At 45.7% G+C, this 13,868-nt stretch overlaps 1 protein-coding gene across 1 annotated transcript in view; it reads right to left on the bottom strand.

The window, feature by feature from the left end:
- Positions 1 to 350: 350 nt before the first annotated feature.
- The window catches only part of LOC128405547 (filaggrin-like), a 62,768-nt gene continuing 49,250 nt past the window's right edge, over positions 351 to 13,868 (bottom strand). The window contains exons 5-9 of the mRNA XM_053372303.1: positions 12,210 to 12,377; positions 10,677 to 10,802; positions 6,774 to 6,994; positions 5,104 to 5,159; positions 351 to 4,106 (exon numbers count right to left, since the gene is read on the bottom strand). Coding sequence (XP_053228278.1) covers positions 1,543 to 4,106; positions 5,104 to 5,159; positions 6,774 to 6,994; positions 10,677 to 10,802; positions 12,210 to 12,377 — 3,135 coding nt within the window. The 3' untranslated portion in view covers positions 351 to 1,542. The remainder of the gene's footprint in view (positions 4,107 to 5,103; positions 5,160 to 6,773; positions 6,995 to 10,676; positions 10,803 to 12,209; positions 12,378 to 13,868) is intronic.

The following is a 13,868-nucleotide window of genomic DNA, read 5'->3' as shown; positions in this document are numbered from 1 at the left end:
GCAATGGAATGGCGCCATTGTAGCAGCAGTGCAGCTGAAGTACACAATGAGGCTTAAGTTAATTGCTCAGTCTCTAATCACTGGACTCCACAGTCCCTGGATCTGAGTACACATGTTCAGCTCTACAACTTGCTGATACAGAAAAGAAACACTACACCAACACCTATCTATAGTCATTACACCAACACCTATCTAAGCTCATATAGACATGTAGAGTTCTGCCCACCTACCTACTCCATTGTTCCCTGAATCTACAACATGCTAGCATATGACTATGTTTGGGTAGGCAGTTAGCCCAGAATTTATGCTAAAAAACACTGAGGTGCACCTACTTTGCTTTGCTTCACTTTCTTCTTGTCTGGCTCTTATGGTACTCTCTCAAAGCAAATACAAACGGGCAATTCCTTACCAGCTACAGTGGTACCTTGGGTTACAAACACTTCGGGTTACAGACTCCACTAACCTGGAAGTAGTACCTCGGGTTAAGAACTTTGCCCCAGGGTGAGAACAGAAATCGCGTGCCGGCGGTGAGGCGGCAACTAGAGGCCCCATTAGCAAAAGTGGTACCTCAGGTTAAGAATGGTTTCAGGTTAAGAACGGACCTCTGGAACGAATTAAGTTCATAACCAGAGGTACCACTGTATTCCTAATGGTAGCATGGTTACAAACACTAATTTTGCATCATTTTGCATCTATTTTGCACCAGGAGTTTCATGGCATCTAACCTGGAGAGTGTATATGCTCACATTCTGCTTCAGGAGCAGAATAAGAGTTTGTGCTATTGTCTCAGGCAACTGGCAGGTACTCTGAAGAACTGGGATGGAAGAACTAAATTCTACATCCATTATAGACTGGGTCTTGTCCAGATGGGGACAAGTTAAGACCCCATGTGACATGTGCTTATCTGTATGCAAGAGTCGTGGAATAGCTCACATGCAAAAAACTTTGGCAGCTGAAGTATATGAAGTGTAACATGGGCCTATTAAAAAAGCAAGTGTTTAACACAGTTTTAGCAAGACGAGGCCCAACCATGACCTGACTTGTGAGATACATATTTTAGTTTGCCAGAGCCTAATGGTGTCCCTAAAAGCAGCCAGAAGAGGAGCAGTGAAATGTCCCCACTGGTTGCGTTTCACACACAAAAAAAATCCCTTGCTGACCACCACTTGTATTTCAAAAAGCCCAGAAATAATTTAATCTACATATTAACTTTTTTGAGTATAAGTAAAAGAAAGAAGGTACTCTTTATAATACAAGTCAAAAGACTATTCTGTTGGCTTCTAGGTTCTTCTAATAGGTAATGCTGGTATTATAACTCCAATACTAGTTTTCCCTCACCACAGAGAATACTACTCTGTGAACTTGACCCCCACAAACCCTAAGAGAAAAGGTCGTTGCCACCTGTAGGAGTCCGATTTCCAACGGTTAACCTCAGTAATTTAAGGCTTAATGTGGATTTCCATCTGTGGACCATGAGTCAATGGATGGAATGAGGCTTCTAGAAGAAGGTATCTGGATCCCAGTCATGTGCTCTTGGGACACTTACTCCATAGAGCCAGACTCAACATAGTAGCATATTTCACCAGCTGGAAGGTGGTGGTGCTCATCAGTGCTAAATTCATAGACCATACAGACAGGGATTCCAATTGCTGGCTCATCACTCTGGGATCTGGAAAGGCCTCTGTCCACCAAAGGTCCACTCTCTGGGAAGCCTTCATGTCCACCACTGTGGCTTATGCACAGGTTATCTACTAGGGCCTCTTCACTTCTGCCGCTGTAGCTTCTAGAGAGACCAACTTCTGGCACATTTTCTTTTTCGGAGCTGTGGCTTCGAGACAAACTGCTTTCTGGAGCATCTTCACTTTCAGTTCTGGACAAATTAGGGGGTGAAATAACTGCACATCTATAGCTGTAGCTTCTAGAAACTGTGCCCTCTGGGATATTTTCAGTTTCCTTGCTGCTGCTTCTAGATAGACTAGCCTCTGAGGCACCTCTGCTAACTTCACTAGAGCTTCTGTAAAAATCAGCTGGTTTAAAGCTCCCACTTTCTCCACTGTGGCTTCTAGAAAAGCTTGGCTCTATAGCATCTCCACTTCTTCTGTGAATCCAAATAGGAGTAGATGTCTCCACAGGGCCTCCACTCTCGCCGCTGTGACTTCTAGCAAAACTATCGCCTTTGGCTTCTGTACTTCTACAAAGACCAGACTCTAAGATAATGTTATGGGCCTCACTATAACTGTGATCATCTACCAACCTTCCACTTCTATCACTATGACTTTCTTTGCTTTCACTGCTGTGGTCTCTTGAAAGGCCACCACCTACAAATCTTCCACTGTTGCTGCTTTGGCTTCTGGAAAGACTACCCTCTGAGGTGCCTCTGCCTCCACTGCTATGACTTCCAGAAGCACTACGTTCTATAAAGGTTGCATTAGTACCACTGGAGCATCTAGAAAGGTTGCCCTCTTGTGTACCTTCAGTGCGGGCTCTAGTAAAGACAGTGTCTGCAAAGCCTCCACTTCTGCTTCTAAAAGAACCACCCTGTGAGCCATCTCTGCTGGCCTTGCTGCTGCTTCTAGAAACTCCACCAACTGGAACGCCACCATCTTCAGCGCTGTTGGTTCTGGAAACCGCAGACTCAGCAGAGCCTTCACTGTCATGGGCTTCCTTTTCATCACTGTAGCTTCTAGAAGGGCTGTTAACCGAGATGTAGCTGCTTGCCCCACTATGACTTCTAGATATGCTACCCACCGGGACTCCACTATCTTCAGCACTGTTGGTTCTAGAAACAGTAGGCTCAGCATATCCTTCACTTCCATGGCTAACATCACTCTCGTTTCTAGAAAGGCTACCACCAGAGGCATAGCTGCTTGCCCTGCTATTGCTTCTAGATGTACCACCCACTGGGACTCCACCATCTTCAGCACTGTTGGTTCTAGAAACAATAGGCTCAGCATACCCTTCATTTCCATGGATAACATCACTCTCGTTTCTAGAAAGGCTACCACCAGAGGCATAGCTGCTTGCCCTGCTATTGCTTCTAGATGTGCCACCCACTGGGACCCCACCGTCTTCAGCACTGTTGGTTCTAGAAACAGTAGGCTCAGCATACTCTTCACTTCCATGCCTATTATCATTCTGGATTCTAGAAAGGCTACCACCAGAGGCATAGCTGCTTGCCCTGCTATTGCTTCTAGATGTGCCACCCACTGGGACCCCACCATCTTCTGCACTGTTGGTTCTAGAAACAATAGGCTCAGCATACCCTTCATTTCCATAGCTACTATCATTCTGGATTCTAGACTGGCTACCACCTGAGACATAGCTGCTTGCCCTGCTATTGCTTCTAGACATGCCACCCACTGGGACCCCACCATCTTCAGCACTGTTCATTCTGTAAGCACTAGGCTCAACACATGCTTCACTTCCATAGTTTCCATGGATTTCATTTTCATTACTTTCACTTCTAGAAAGGTCACCTTCCACATAGGATGCACTGGTACCACTATAGCTTCTAGAAAGGCTGCCCCCTGAGACACCTTCACTCTCACCACTATGAGTTCTAGCAAAAACTTTATCTGCTAAGTCTCCACTTCTGTTGCTTTGGCTTCTAGAATAGTTGCCCGCTTGGACACCTTCACTTGCGCCACTGTTGGTTCTAGCGAATACACTGTCAGTCAAACCAACACTTCTGTTGCTTTGGCTTCTAGAGAGGCTGCCTTCTAGGTTATCTCCACTCCTGTTACTGTGGCTTCTATAACTCCCACTTCCATGACCCTGACTTCTAGAAACACTGCTATTCATGGTGTCTTCGATGTCTGCAAAATTTCCACTTCTGCTACTGCTTCTAGAAGTACTACTCTCCAAGGTACCTTTGCGGATACTGCTATGACTTCTTGAAGCCTCTGAGATACCCTCTGAAGGACCTCCACTTCTATTGCTATGGCTTCTAGAGAAATCATCATTGGAAAACCCTCTGCTTCCACCACTGTGACTTCTAGAAAGTCCACTTTCCAAACTGCTTCTGCTACGGTTCATGTTATCTGTTGAAACTTCATTTGCTACGCTTGCCGCATGTGAGGTGGTTGTGATGTTGGTGTTTGATGAAGCTGTGAAGGAAAAACAGAGAGGATGGTTGCAGTTTTGGGAGGTTTCTCTTATACTTTTACTGTAAAGGTAAAGGGACCCCTGACAGTTAAGTCCAGTCGCGAACAACTCTGGAGGTGCGGTGCTCATCTTGCTTTACAAGCCGAGGGAGCCGGCGTTTGTCTGCTCCACAGGCAGTTTTTCCGGGTCATGTGGCCAGCAGGACTAAGCCACTTCTGGTGCAATGGAACACCGACACCAGAGCAGCACATGGAAACGCCGTTTACCTTCCCGCCGGAGCGGTACCTATTTATCTACTTGCACATTTTGGTGTGCTTTCAAACTGCTAGGTTGGCAGGAGCAGGGACTGATCATTGGGAGCTCACCCCGTCACGGGAATTTGAACCGCCAACCTTTTGATCGGCAAGCCCAAGGCTCAGTGGTTTAGACCACAGCACCACCTACGTCCCTGCACTTTTACTGTAGTGTTTCTCATTTTGAAGGACATTCCACTTACGTATTTGAGTCTAAAGCATCCCTCTAGTGCTGGCTCCAGGGTTTTTATTTTTTTGGGGGGGGGAGGGTGCTTGGGCAAGAAGACCTTAGTAGGACCTCCCTGAGTGGGCTCACCACCTCCTTGTTACTGTCCCCACTTTCTTAACTGCTGTTCTTTTTCCATTTGGGCCCAGTGTAATCACCTACTCAGGTGGAGAGAGCAAGGCAACTGGAGGGTGCTGCTCTATCTGCTCTGTCTTGTCAATAATTGCATGCATCTAGAGGGCAGGCAAACAAGCAGTGACAGCGAGCGGGAGGAGCAACAGGGCCTGAATGCCTTAGGTGTTGATAGTGGGCCTCCTGCAAGGACCTGGACCTTGGGCAGGTGCCCAAAGCCCTTCTTGCTGCTGCTTCTCAGCTCAATCTCCTTTTCAGCTTTTAGAAAGACATGGTCAAATGTAGGATGCTCTTCAGAATAATGAGCATAGCTGATAATCAATCAGACAACAACAAAAATAAACTTACAGTGCTTTGGCATGGAGTAGATTCTGCTAATGACAGCAGGCTGTGGGGACTCCATGCTGTGAAGGGAAAAGGTAATGAGGTAAGCTACAGAAGAAGAAAAACATCTAAAGAAGTAGAGTTCAACAGTTTGGTTAAAAAGTCTGGGATCTGAATAGGAGTCATCATTGCTACATGTGTAGAATGCTGGTGGATTAGGAACCCTCAGAGTTCCAGACACTTAGAAGCTTGTTTCATATGTTACTCATGTGAAGGGGCTTCAGGTGTACAAGGGCTGCAAAACTGGGCTGCAAAGGTGGCCCGCCCTTAAGGTCACCCAGTGCCTTCACTGGGCCCCCAGTGTTCATGCATTGAGCAAGGATATCTTATAGGTGAAGCCTGTTCAATCAGGGTTCCAAGCCAGGTAAAGGTCTACACATATAGGCTTCATCTTGACACTTGGAAGTTGAGTAAGGAAGAGATATAATATTAGGGTCCGGGGCATCAGCACAGCCCCAGTGCCCTGCAGCAAAGATACAGATCACTCCATATGGTTAATGCATTTCTTCTCTCCATAGGCGCCGACTCCATGGGGCTTGAGGGGGCCCGAGCCCCCTCAAAAATTCGTTTGGGGGGGCTCCGCCCCCCCAATAATCTCCGGCGCCCCTCCAGCAGAGCGCCATCGCCGCCCCTCCCCCAGCCCAAAATGCACAGGGGGGGCGGGCTGCATGCCTCCTGCCCTCCCTCCCGAGCAAAAGCTCCACCCAATTTCCTTTGGAGCTGATTAATAGGCGCAGCACGCTCTCCCCTATTCGCTCACGAGGAGGCGGCGCCACTTTATTTGCATATTCATGAGCTTATTTATTATTCATGAGCTTTCCCGGGCCCCCCCAATATTTTTTATAAGTCCGCGTCGCTGCTTCTCTCTGTGTTGGAATTAATCTCTGAACCAGGCCTTGTATATGGTTTGCTGTTTTACAACATACTTTTTCAGAGGTATGATTTTAGGTAAGTAGCCCAGCATTGCTGGATCTCAGACCAAGATGTCTGTCATCTGCCAGAAACTGGAACCTATTATCTAAGTCCCTTAGCTCCTTAGGAGCAGTGGGGTGGCATTTAATTAAGGTTTACTCAAAGCAGACCCATTGAAATTAAGGGAATGAACTTAGTCATGTTTTTTTTCCATTTCAATGGGCCCACTCCTTAGGCAAAAGCTACAAACTCCAGGTCTTTCTCTAGAGTGCAGCTGTAGACATTTCTTGATTGTTTCCCTTCTTGAAAAAACATCAAGCATGAAATGTCATAAGATGTCAAACAGCTGAATATACAAATACTATCTGCAGGACATTCAGTTTCAAAGTTCCCAGAGGAGAATTTTGAACAGAAATGGTTTTCAGCTCTGGCCTCTGTTCAAATCACACACACACAGTGGTACCTCAGGTTACATACACTTCAGGTTACATACGCTTCAGGTTACAGACTCCGCTAACCTAGAAATAGTACCTCGGGTTAAGAACTTTGCTTCAGGATGAGAACAGAAATCGTGCTCCGGCGGTGCGGCAGCAGCGGGAAGCCCTATTAGCTAAAGTGGTGCTTCAGGTTAAGAACAGTTTCAGGTTAAGAACAGACCTCCAGAACGAATTAAGTACTTAACCCGAGGTACCACTGTAGTGGCTTCCAATCAGTTTACACACCTGATTTCTTCCCCTTCCATCAGCTTCCGGTAGGTAAGAATCTCTATGTCCAGGGCCAGCTTGATATTCATCAGCTCTTGATACTCCTTGACAAGCTGAGCCAAGTCCTGCCTGGCACTGTGAAGAGCCTCCTCCAACTTAGCCAGTTTGGCTTTGGCATCATTGAGTGCAGATTCACCTTGCGCTCCAACCTCTTTGATGTTTTCCTCGAGACGTAGGCACTAGAATGGACAGAAGGCAACATGGAAGGTGATGAATGAGGGCACATGGCTTGGGAGTTCTCCATGCTCTCCTCTTGCTCACTGCCTTCCATTTGACCCAAGTGAAATGCTGAATGGGTCACTCACAGGTATGTTCTCTCTGGAGATGGGCAATCCTGGGGGATGTTAGGTCCCTTGCAAGACTAGGGTCTGAAGTTACAACACTTCCCATGAGAGGGATGGAGAGATAGAGGAGGGTGGGAAGAGATGGACTTACCAGTCTGCTCTACCACTTGAAGTACCGTATTTTTTGCCCTATAGGGCGCACCGGCCCATAGGGCGCACTTATTCCCCCCCCCAAGCCCCAAAGAGCAAAGAAGCCATGACAGCGAGCGGGATGGATCCTGCTCGCTGTCTTGGCTTCGTTTTTAGCCTTGGGGCTGGGGGTCCGGGAGCGAAGGCGAGGTTGCGCTCAACCTCGCCATCGCTCCCGGAGCTTGCGGGGCTGGGGGCGGGGGAAGCCCGAGCTTCCCCCGACCCCAACCCCCAGAATGGGTCCGGGAGCAATGGCGAGGTTGCGCTCAACCTCGCCATTGCTCCCGGACCTTGCTGCTACCCGAAGCCCGGGGAGTGCGGCGCTGTAGCCCGCTGCGCACCCCGGGCTAAGGGCAGATATCCGCAAGCCTTCGGAGCCCACGGGAGTTCCTGCCGGGCTCCGCAGGCTTGCGGATAGCTTCCTGAAGCCTGGAGAGCAAAAGCCTGCATTCGCCCCATAGGACGCACACACATTTCCCCTTCATTTTTGGAGGGGAAAAAGTGCGTCCTATAGGGCAAAAAATATGGTATTCTGTCAGTAACAAATTATGCTGTGAAATTTGAGAACAACTACTCCCAAACCATGCTGGAAGGCAACAGTATTGAGTTCCAGATAAACTGTTCATTCAGCATTCATCCTGGTTTGCTTACACAGAGCTTCTGTGGAGGTTAGACTGTAGCTAGACTTTATTGAGCATTCATCCTCATTTGCGTGAAGGTTTGTTTGCATGCCATCCATTAATGATGCATTCATACCACACTTTTCAATGTATTTCTTCTGCTGCTTTCCTAACTGCAAAAAACATTCCTGGTTGTTTTTAGTGAATTTCTTGCACCAGGGTGACAGAGCGCTTGAATCTACCTTAATTGCACAAACCTAAATTTCAAGTATGCACTTGAATCCCTCCAGCAATATAGAGACAGTCTGGATACACCCATATATAATTTCATTTATTAACAATAACAAATTTGTCAGGCTCTGGGTCCCTCCAGACTGCCAGTATTTTGCAGGAGGGATTCAAGTGCAAACCAGAACTTTGGGTTTATGCATTTAAAGTGGATTAAAGGTCTCTGTCACCCTGTCACAACGAACCCACTTTGGAAAAACTTCTGAGTTTAATAAGGTTGGAAAGTAATGGAGAGATGCATTGAAATGTGTGAGGTGAAGAAATGACTAACAGGAAGAAGAAGCGTAAACAAGAAAATTAAGGCAAATGCAGGGTGAATCCTCATAAGCGTGTAATTGCCTGCAAACTAATTAGAATGAATGCTTAATAAAGACCGAATATAGTCTAACCACTGTGTAAACTTTGTGCATGCAGATCAGAATGCTGAATAAATGGATCATCAGGAAGAGCCTGCTTGCAATAAATCAGATGTGCGAAGTAGGTTAGCAGGCAAAATGCTGTCCTTTGATCCTATTGTAACTAATTTTACTAATGTTCCTCCACACCACACACTTTCCCTGTCCTATGAGACAAAATCCCCACATTCCTGTAGTGCAGGGGTGTTCCATCCTGTTTCGTCACCTGAGGCAACCAGGAAGGTGAAACACCACTCCCACCAAAGCTTCACTTCCTGGGGTCACACAGCTGTGGCTTTCATCGAGATCTTGCAAGAAGCCCACAATATCTTGGTGGAACCTGGAAACCACAGCTGCTTCCCCTTGCGGCAGTGGGGGCTGGAGGTGTCCCCCACCTCGGGAGAAGTAGCAGTGAGATCTTGCAAGAACCATCACTGCTTCTCCTTGCTTCTCTGGCAGTGGTAGAGGTAGGTAAGATGCCTGCAGGGGTGCCTCCCCTTTGGATTCCATAGCCCATGGGAACTGCCTTGGTCTACCTTAGGGGCAGGCCGGTCCTGCTGTAGTGTATTAGTTAGTTAAGGAGTTCGGGAATGGATCTTTGAAAAAGACGCCTTTTTGGACTCCACTAAGATAAAAAACTCTGGGTTTTCCTACTGGTTCCCCCGAGTAAAAGCAGTCAAAATCTGTGCCAACTACTTGGTGGAGCTCACTGATCCCACCCTTCGGAGAGCTTTTACTATGGCACGGTTTCAAACATTGCCAACTGCTTATTTGACCGGTAGATACACAAAAACCCCAGTAGAACATCGTTTATGTCCTTGCCTTATGAAAATTAAAGAGGATCTTACACATTACCTCCTCTATTGCCCCATTTACTCGGGCTTTAGAGACGCATTGCTGCAAATTATACCCAACTCTATAACCAGTCCTGAAGATAGAGTAAAATTTTTGTTAGTTGATGCAAACCCACGCATTACCCATGTGGTAGCGGTTTTTGTGATGAAGGCCATGAAAGCCAGGGAAAGATTTATGGACGACAATGTAAAGACCCCTTCATCGTCTGTTTAACTCGTTGCTCGTTTTCCCTCCTTTTATATTTTGTGGGAAGAAGGTTTTGTTGGCATAGTATGTAATGAATTTTAATGTTTTTAACTATTGTAGTGTTGATGTTTGTGCACAGGCATGGTCCTCACAATAAATGGATTTGATTTGATTTGAGTTAGTTGAGGCCAGGAATGGGGAATGATGTTCAAGCCAGAGAATCCAGATACTGTTGGATTTCAGCTCCCATCAGCCCTAGCCGTCAAGGCCAATGGTCAAGGGACGGTAGGAGTTCTTGGCCAACAACACCAGGAAGATCACAATTCCTCATCCTTGGCTCAGTTTTTGAGAAGCCTTGGATTGAACCAGGGACATTCTGTATGTAAAAGATGTGCTCTAAGCTATGGCCCCTCTAGGATGAATACCGCCAAGACCACACCCCTGTTTTGCCTGCTGTCTTTCTTCATAGTTGCTGTAACATTCAGCTGTTCCTATTGCATTAATTTCATCATGAATGTGGACAGGTCAAGCACTGCAGCCATAGGTAAAGGTAAAGGGACCCCTGACCATTAGGTCCAGTCGTGACCGACTCTGGGGTTGCGGCGCTCATCTCGCTTTATTGGCCGAGGGAGCCGGCATACAACTTCCGGGTCATGTGGCCATCATGACTAAGCCGCTTCTGGCGAACCAGAGCAGCGCACGGAAACGCCGTTTAACTTCCCACCGGAGTGGTACCTATTTATCTACTTGCACTTTGATGAATTGCTAGGTTGGCAGGAGCAGGGACTGAGCAACGGGAGCTCACCCCGTCGCGGGGATTCGAACCACCGACCTTCTGATCAGCAAGTCCTAGGCTCTGTGGTTTAACCCACAGTGCCACAGCCATATATACACCTAATTAGAATATAATATTAGAATAGCAAAAAGCATGCACTTTTACATTGTGTGTGTGTACAACATCTATGTGAAATCTTGATTTGGCATATGCCTTGAGTTTCCCCCCTCTCATTCTTGTTTTCCCACCTCCCACCAGCCACATCTTACTTGGCTTTTCAAGGACACGATGCAGGACCTCATTTTCTGGATCTGTATGTTTAACTCGGCAATCACCCTCCGGTCTTGAAGGAGATGGTCACCATACTTAGCAGACAGCACCTCTCTTTCATTCAGCTGGAGGAGAAAATGAAAATATATTACCCTCCTGTTAACAAAACAACGCATGGGCACCAAGTAAGAGGATCAAGGAATGGAGGGGCCATAAACATGACACCTTTCTGAGAAAACCTGCAACAATGATTGTACTCATTACCGCTGGGACTTTCTGTGTAAAACTTCCTTCTTTTCTAAGAACTCTTGAGCCCTGGGGATTAGCACACACATATAGAATTACCCTTTTGAACAAAGTGGCAGCATCTAATATTTCCCAACTGAATGATAAATCTGTTTTCTTCTTGTACATCCCCTTTCCCATTATTCATCCTTATTTTCTTCCCCTTTCCTTGCCGCTTCAGCATGCTTGATCTGGGTATCGCCATTCATGCCAAATTCCTGAGGTCTCTTTACTTCCTCCCCGTCACTGGGAGATGACAATCAATTCTGCCCACCAAGGACGAATCAGGTCTACCCCTTTCCATTTATCTGTTGTTGCTACTTGTCCTATCTGTATATTTTTGCAGGCTATACAGTGCCATGGTGGAAATCAAGCAGCTGTCATTTTCCTAAGTGTGGGGCATATACTAACAGAATAGCCCTGTCCATGGGCTATTTGGGTTGTGATTCAACACAGCCTAAATTCATGCTACTTTTCCAGGCTTTTAAGAAACAAACTATATATGTATGTTTTACGAAGAGAGAAATATTGGGAGAAATATAGTCAGGCCAGCTGTAAAGCATCCAGCAAACTCCTCTGTGGGTTAATATTTCAGAACAAATAATCATTTTGTGGGAATTAGACCAAAAAACCCCACTCTCTGGTCTACATCAGATATGTATGTCTTAGTAGAAGTGAAGGAATGGGTTTCTGTGCAGTCAGTTTGAAACGGGACCCAAAATCTACTTTTTTGTAGTAGTACAAGGGAGCATTTTTTGTAGTAGTACAAGGGAGCGCAGAAACCTATTCCTTCAGAAGAAGAAGAGGAGTTTGGATTTGATATCCCTCTTTATTACTACCCGAAGGAGTCTCAAAGCGGCTAACATTCCCCTTTCCCTTCCTCCCCCACAACAAACACCCTGTGAGGTGAGTGGGGCTGAGAGACTTCAGAGAAGTGTGACTGGCCCAAGGTCACCCAGCAGCTGCATGTGGAGGAGCGGAGACGCGAACCTGGTTCACCAGATTACGAGTCTACCGCTCTTAACCACTACACCACACCAGCTCTCAGACTATCCCATCTCCACACATTAGTCTGGGAGGAGCAGATCAGGTTGGTTCATATTAAGTTCTTCACCCATCCATTTCTGCATTCTCTCTTTGAGCAGCTCTGGCATTTTAAGCCCTCCACCTTTGCTGTGTCTTTCCATTAGGACTGGCGTCACCATCAAGGGCTTGGGGGCAGTTCTCATTGACAAGCAGGTGTGTACCTTGCTTCGTGTGAGTGCCTCTAATTCTTCCCAGCTCCTGATAGCCAGGTCTTCATACTGAGCTCTCACATCCTCCACGATCCGGTGAGGGTCAGGGTTGTATCGGTTGTTATCAATTCCCACCACGACAGAGATGTCCTTGATTTGTGACATCACCTCTTCAAGTTCCTAGGTACAGCAGAAAGAAGACCGGGCTTGAGTTGTTGCCATGCATATGCAAGGTCATGGTAATTACCGCTCGCAACAAAGGACTGGAAGCTCAGCTGTGCATGGATATAATATCAGTTAACATTACTTATCACTTTTTGATATACAAAACTTTTCACAGACATTATCTTAGCATAAGGCAACCCTAGCACAATTCCCAGAGAGAGGGTAAAAGGTCACAGCTTTGCATAAAATGTGCACACACACACACTATATGTGCAGAAGCAAGTTTAGAAATAATGACTATACAGTGGTACTTCGGGTTAAGTACTTAATTCGTTCCGGAGGTCCATTCTTAACCTGAAACTGTTCTTAACCTGAAGCACCACTTTAGCTAATGGGGCCTCCTGCTGCTGCTGCACTGCCGGAACACAATTTCTGTTCTCATCCTGAAGCAAAGTTCTTTTTTTTTTTATAATATTTTTTATTACGTTTCTTTCCAAATTTTATACATTACAAACAAATAAGGAGTTTACAAGAAACCATTTTTTTTTTTTTTTAACAAAAATCCCAACTTGGACTTCCCCACCCCTTCCGATTCTGCGTTCTTTATATTAACAATGTCAGCAATTTGTTACCTTATGTCATACCTTATTGTAACTTTTACATGTTATGTATCTATATTCAATGTATTATGTCACAATTTTTATACCTTTAAAATAAACGTAACATGTTCAATTTCATATTATCTCCTTTTCTCTTTTATCACTTAGTTTACTATTTACTTAATCATAATTGCTAAAGCGTATCATTTCCAAATCATGCACCGTCTTAAGATTCATACAGTTTGTAATACTTTTGCAAGTAGTCTTTAAACTTTTTCCAGTCCACCTCAATTGTTTCTACATCCAAATCTCGGATTCTGCCGGTCAGTTCAGCTATCTCCATGTAGTCCATCAACTGCATCTGCCATTCCTCCAGCGTGGGTAAATCTTGTGTCTTCCAGTTCTTTGCGATGAGTATTCTTGCTGCTGTACTAGCATACATAAACAAAGTTCTGTCCTTCTTTAACACTTTCTGGTCTACCATGCCCAACAGGAAGGCCTCTGGTTTCTTGGGAAAGGTATACCTAAATACCTTTTTCAACTCATTGTAAATCATTTCCCAGAAAGCCTTAACCTTTGGGCATGTCCACCAGAGGTGAAAGAAAGTCCCCTCTGCTTCCTTACACTTCCAACATTTATTGTCAGACAGGTGATGTATCTTAGCTAACTTGACTGGGGTCATGTACCACCGGTATATCATTTTCATAATGTTTTCCTTCAAGGCCGTACTGGCCGTGAATTTCATTCCGGTGTTCCATAACCTTTCCCAGTCTTCAAACATAATGTTGTGTCCAACATCCTGTGCCCATTTAATCATAGCAGATTTAACTGTCTCATCCTGTAAATTCCACATAAGCAGCAAGTTATACATTCTAGATAACAGCTTTGTCTTTGGTTCTAACAGTTC

This window comes from Podarcis raffonei, chromosome 2 (assembly GCF_027172205.1).
Source record: "Podarcis raffonei isolate rPodRaf1 chromosome 2, rPodRaf1.pri, whole genome shotgun sequence".
Taxonomy (NCBI): Eukaryota; Metazoa; Chordata; class Lepidosauria; order Squamata; family Lacertidae; genus Podarcis; species Podarcis raffonei.
The sequence above is the reverse complement of the archived record's forward strand: the minus strand, read 5'-3'. Positions and strand labels throughout refer to the sequence as shown.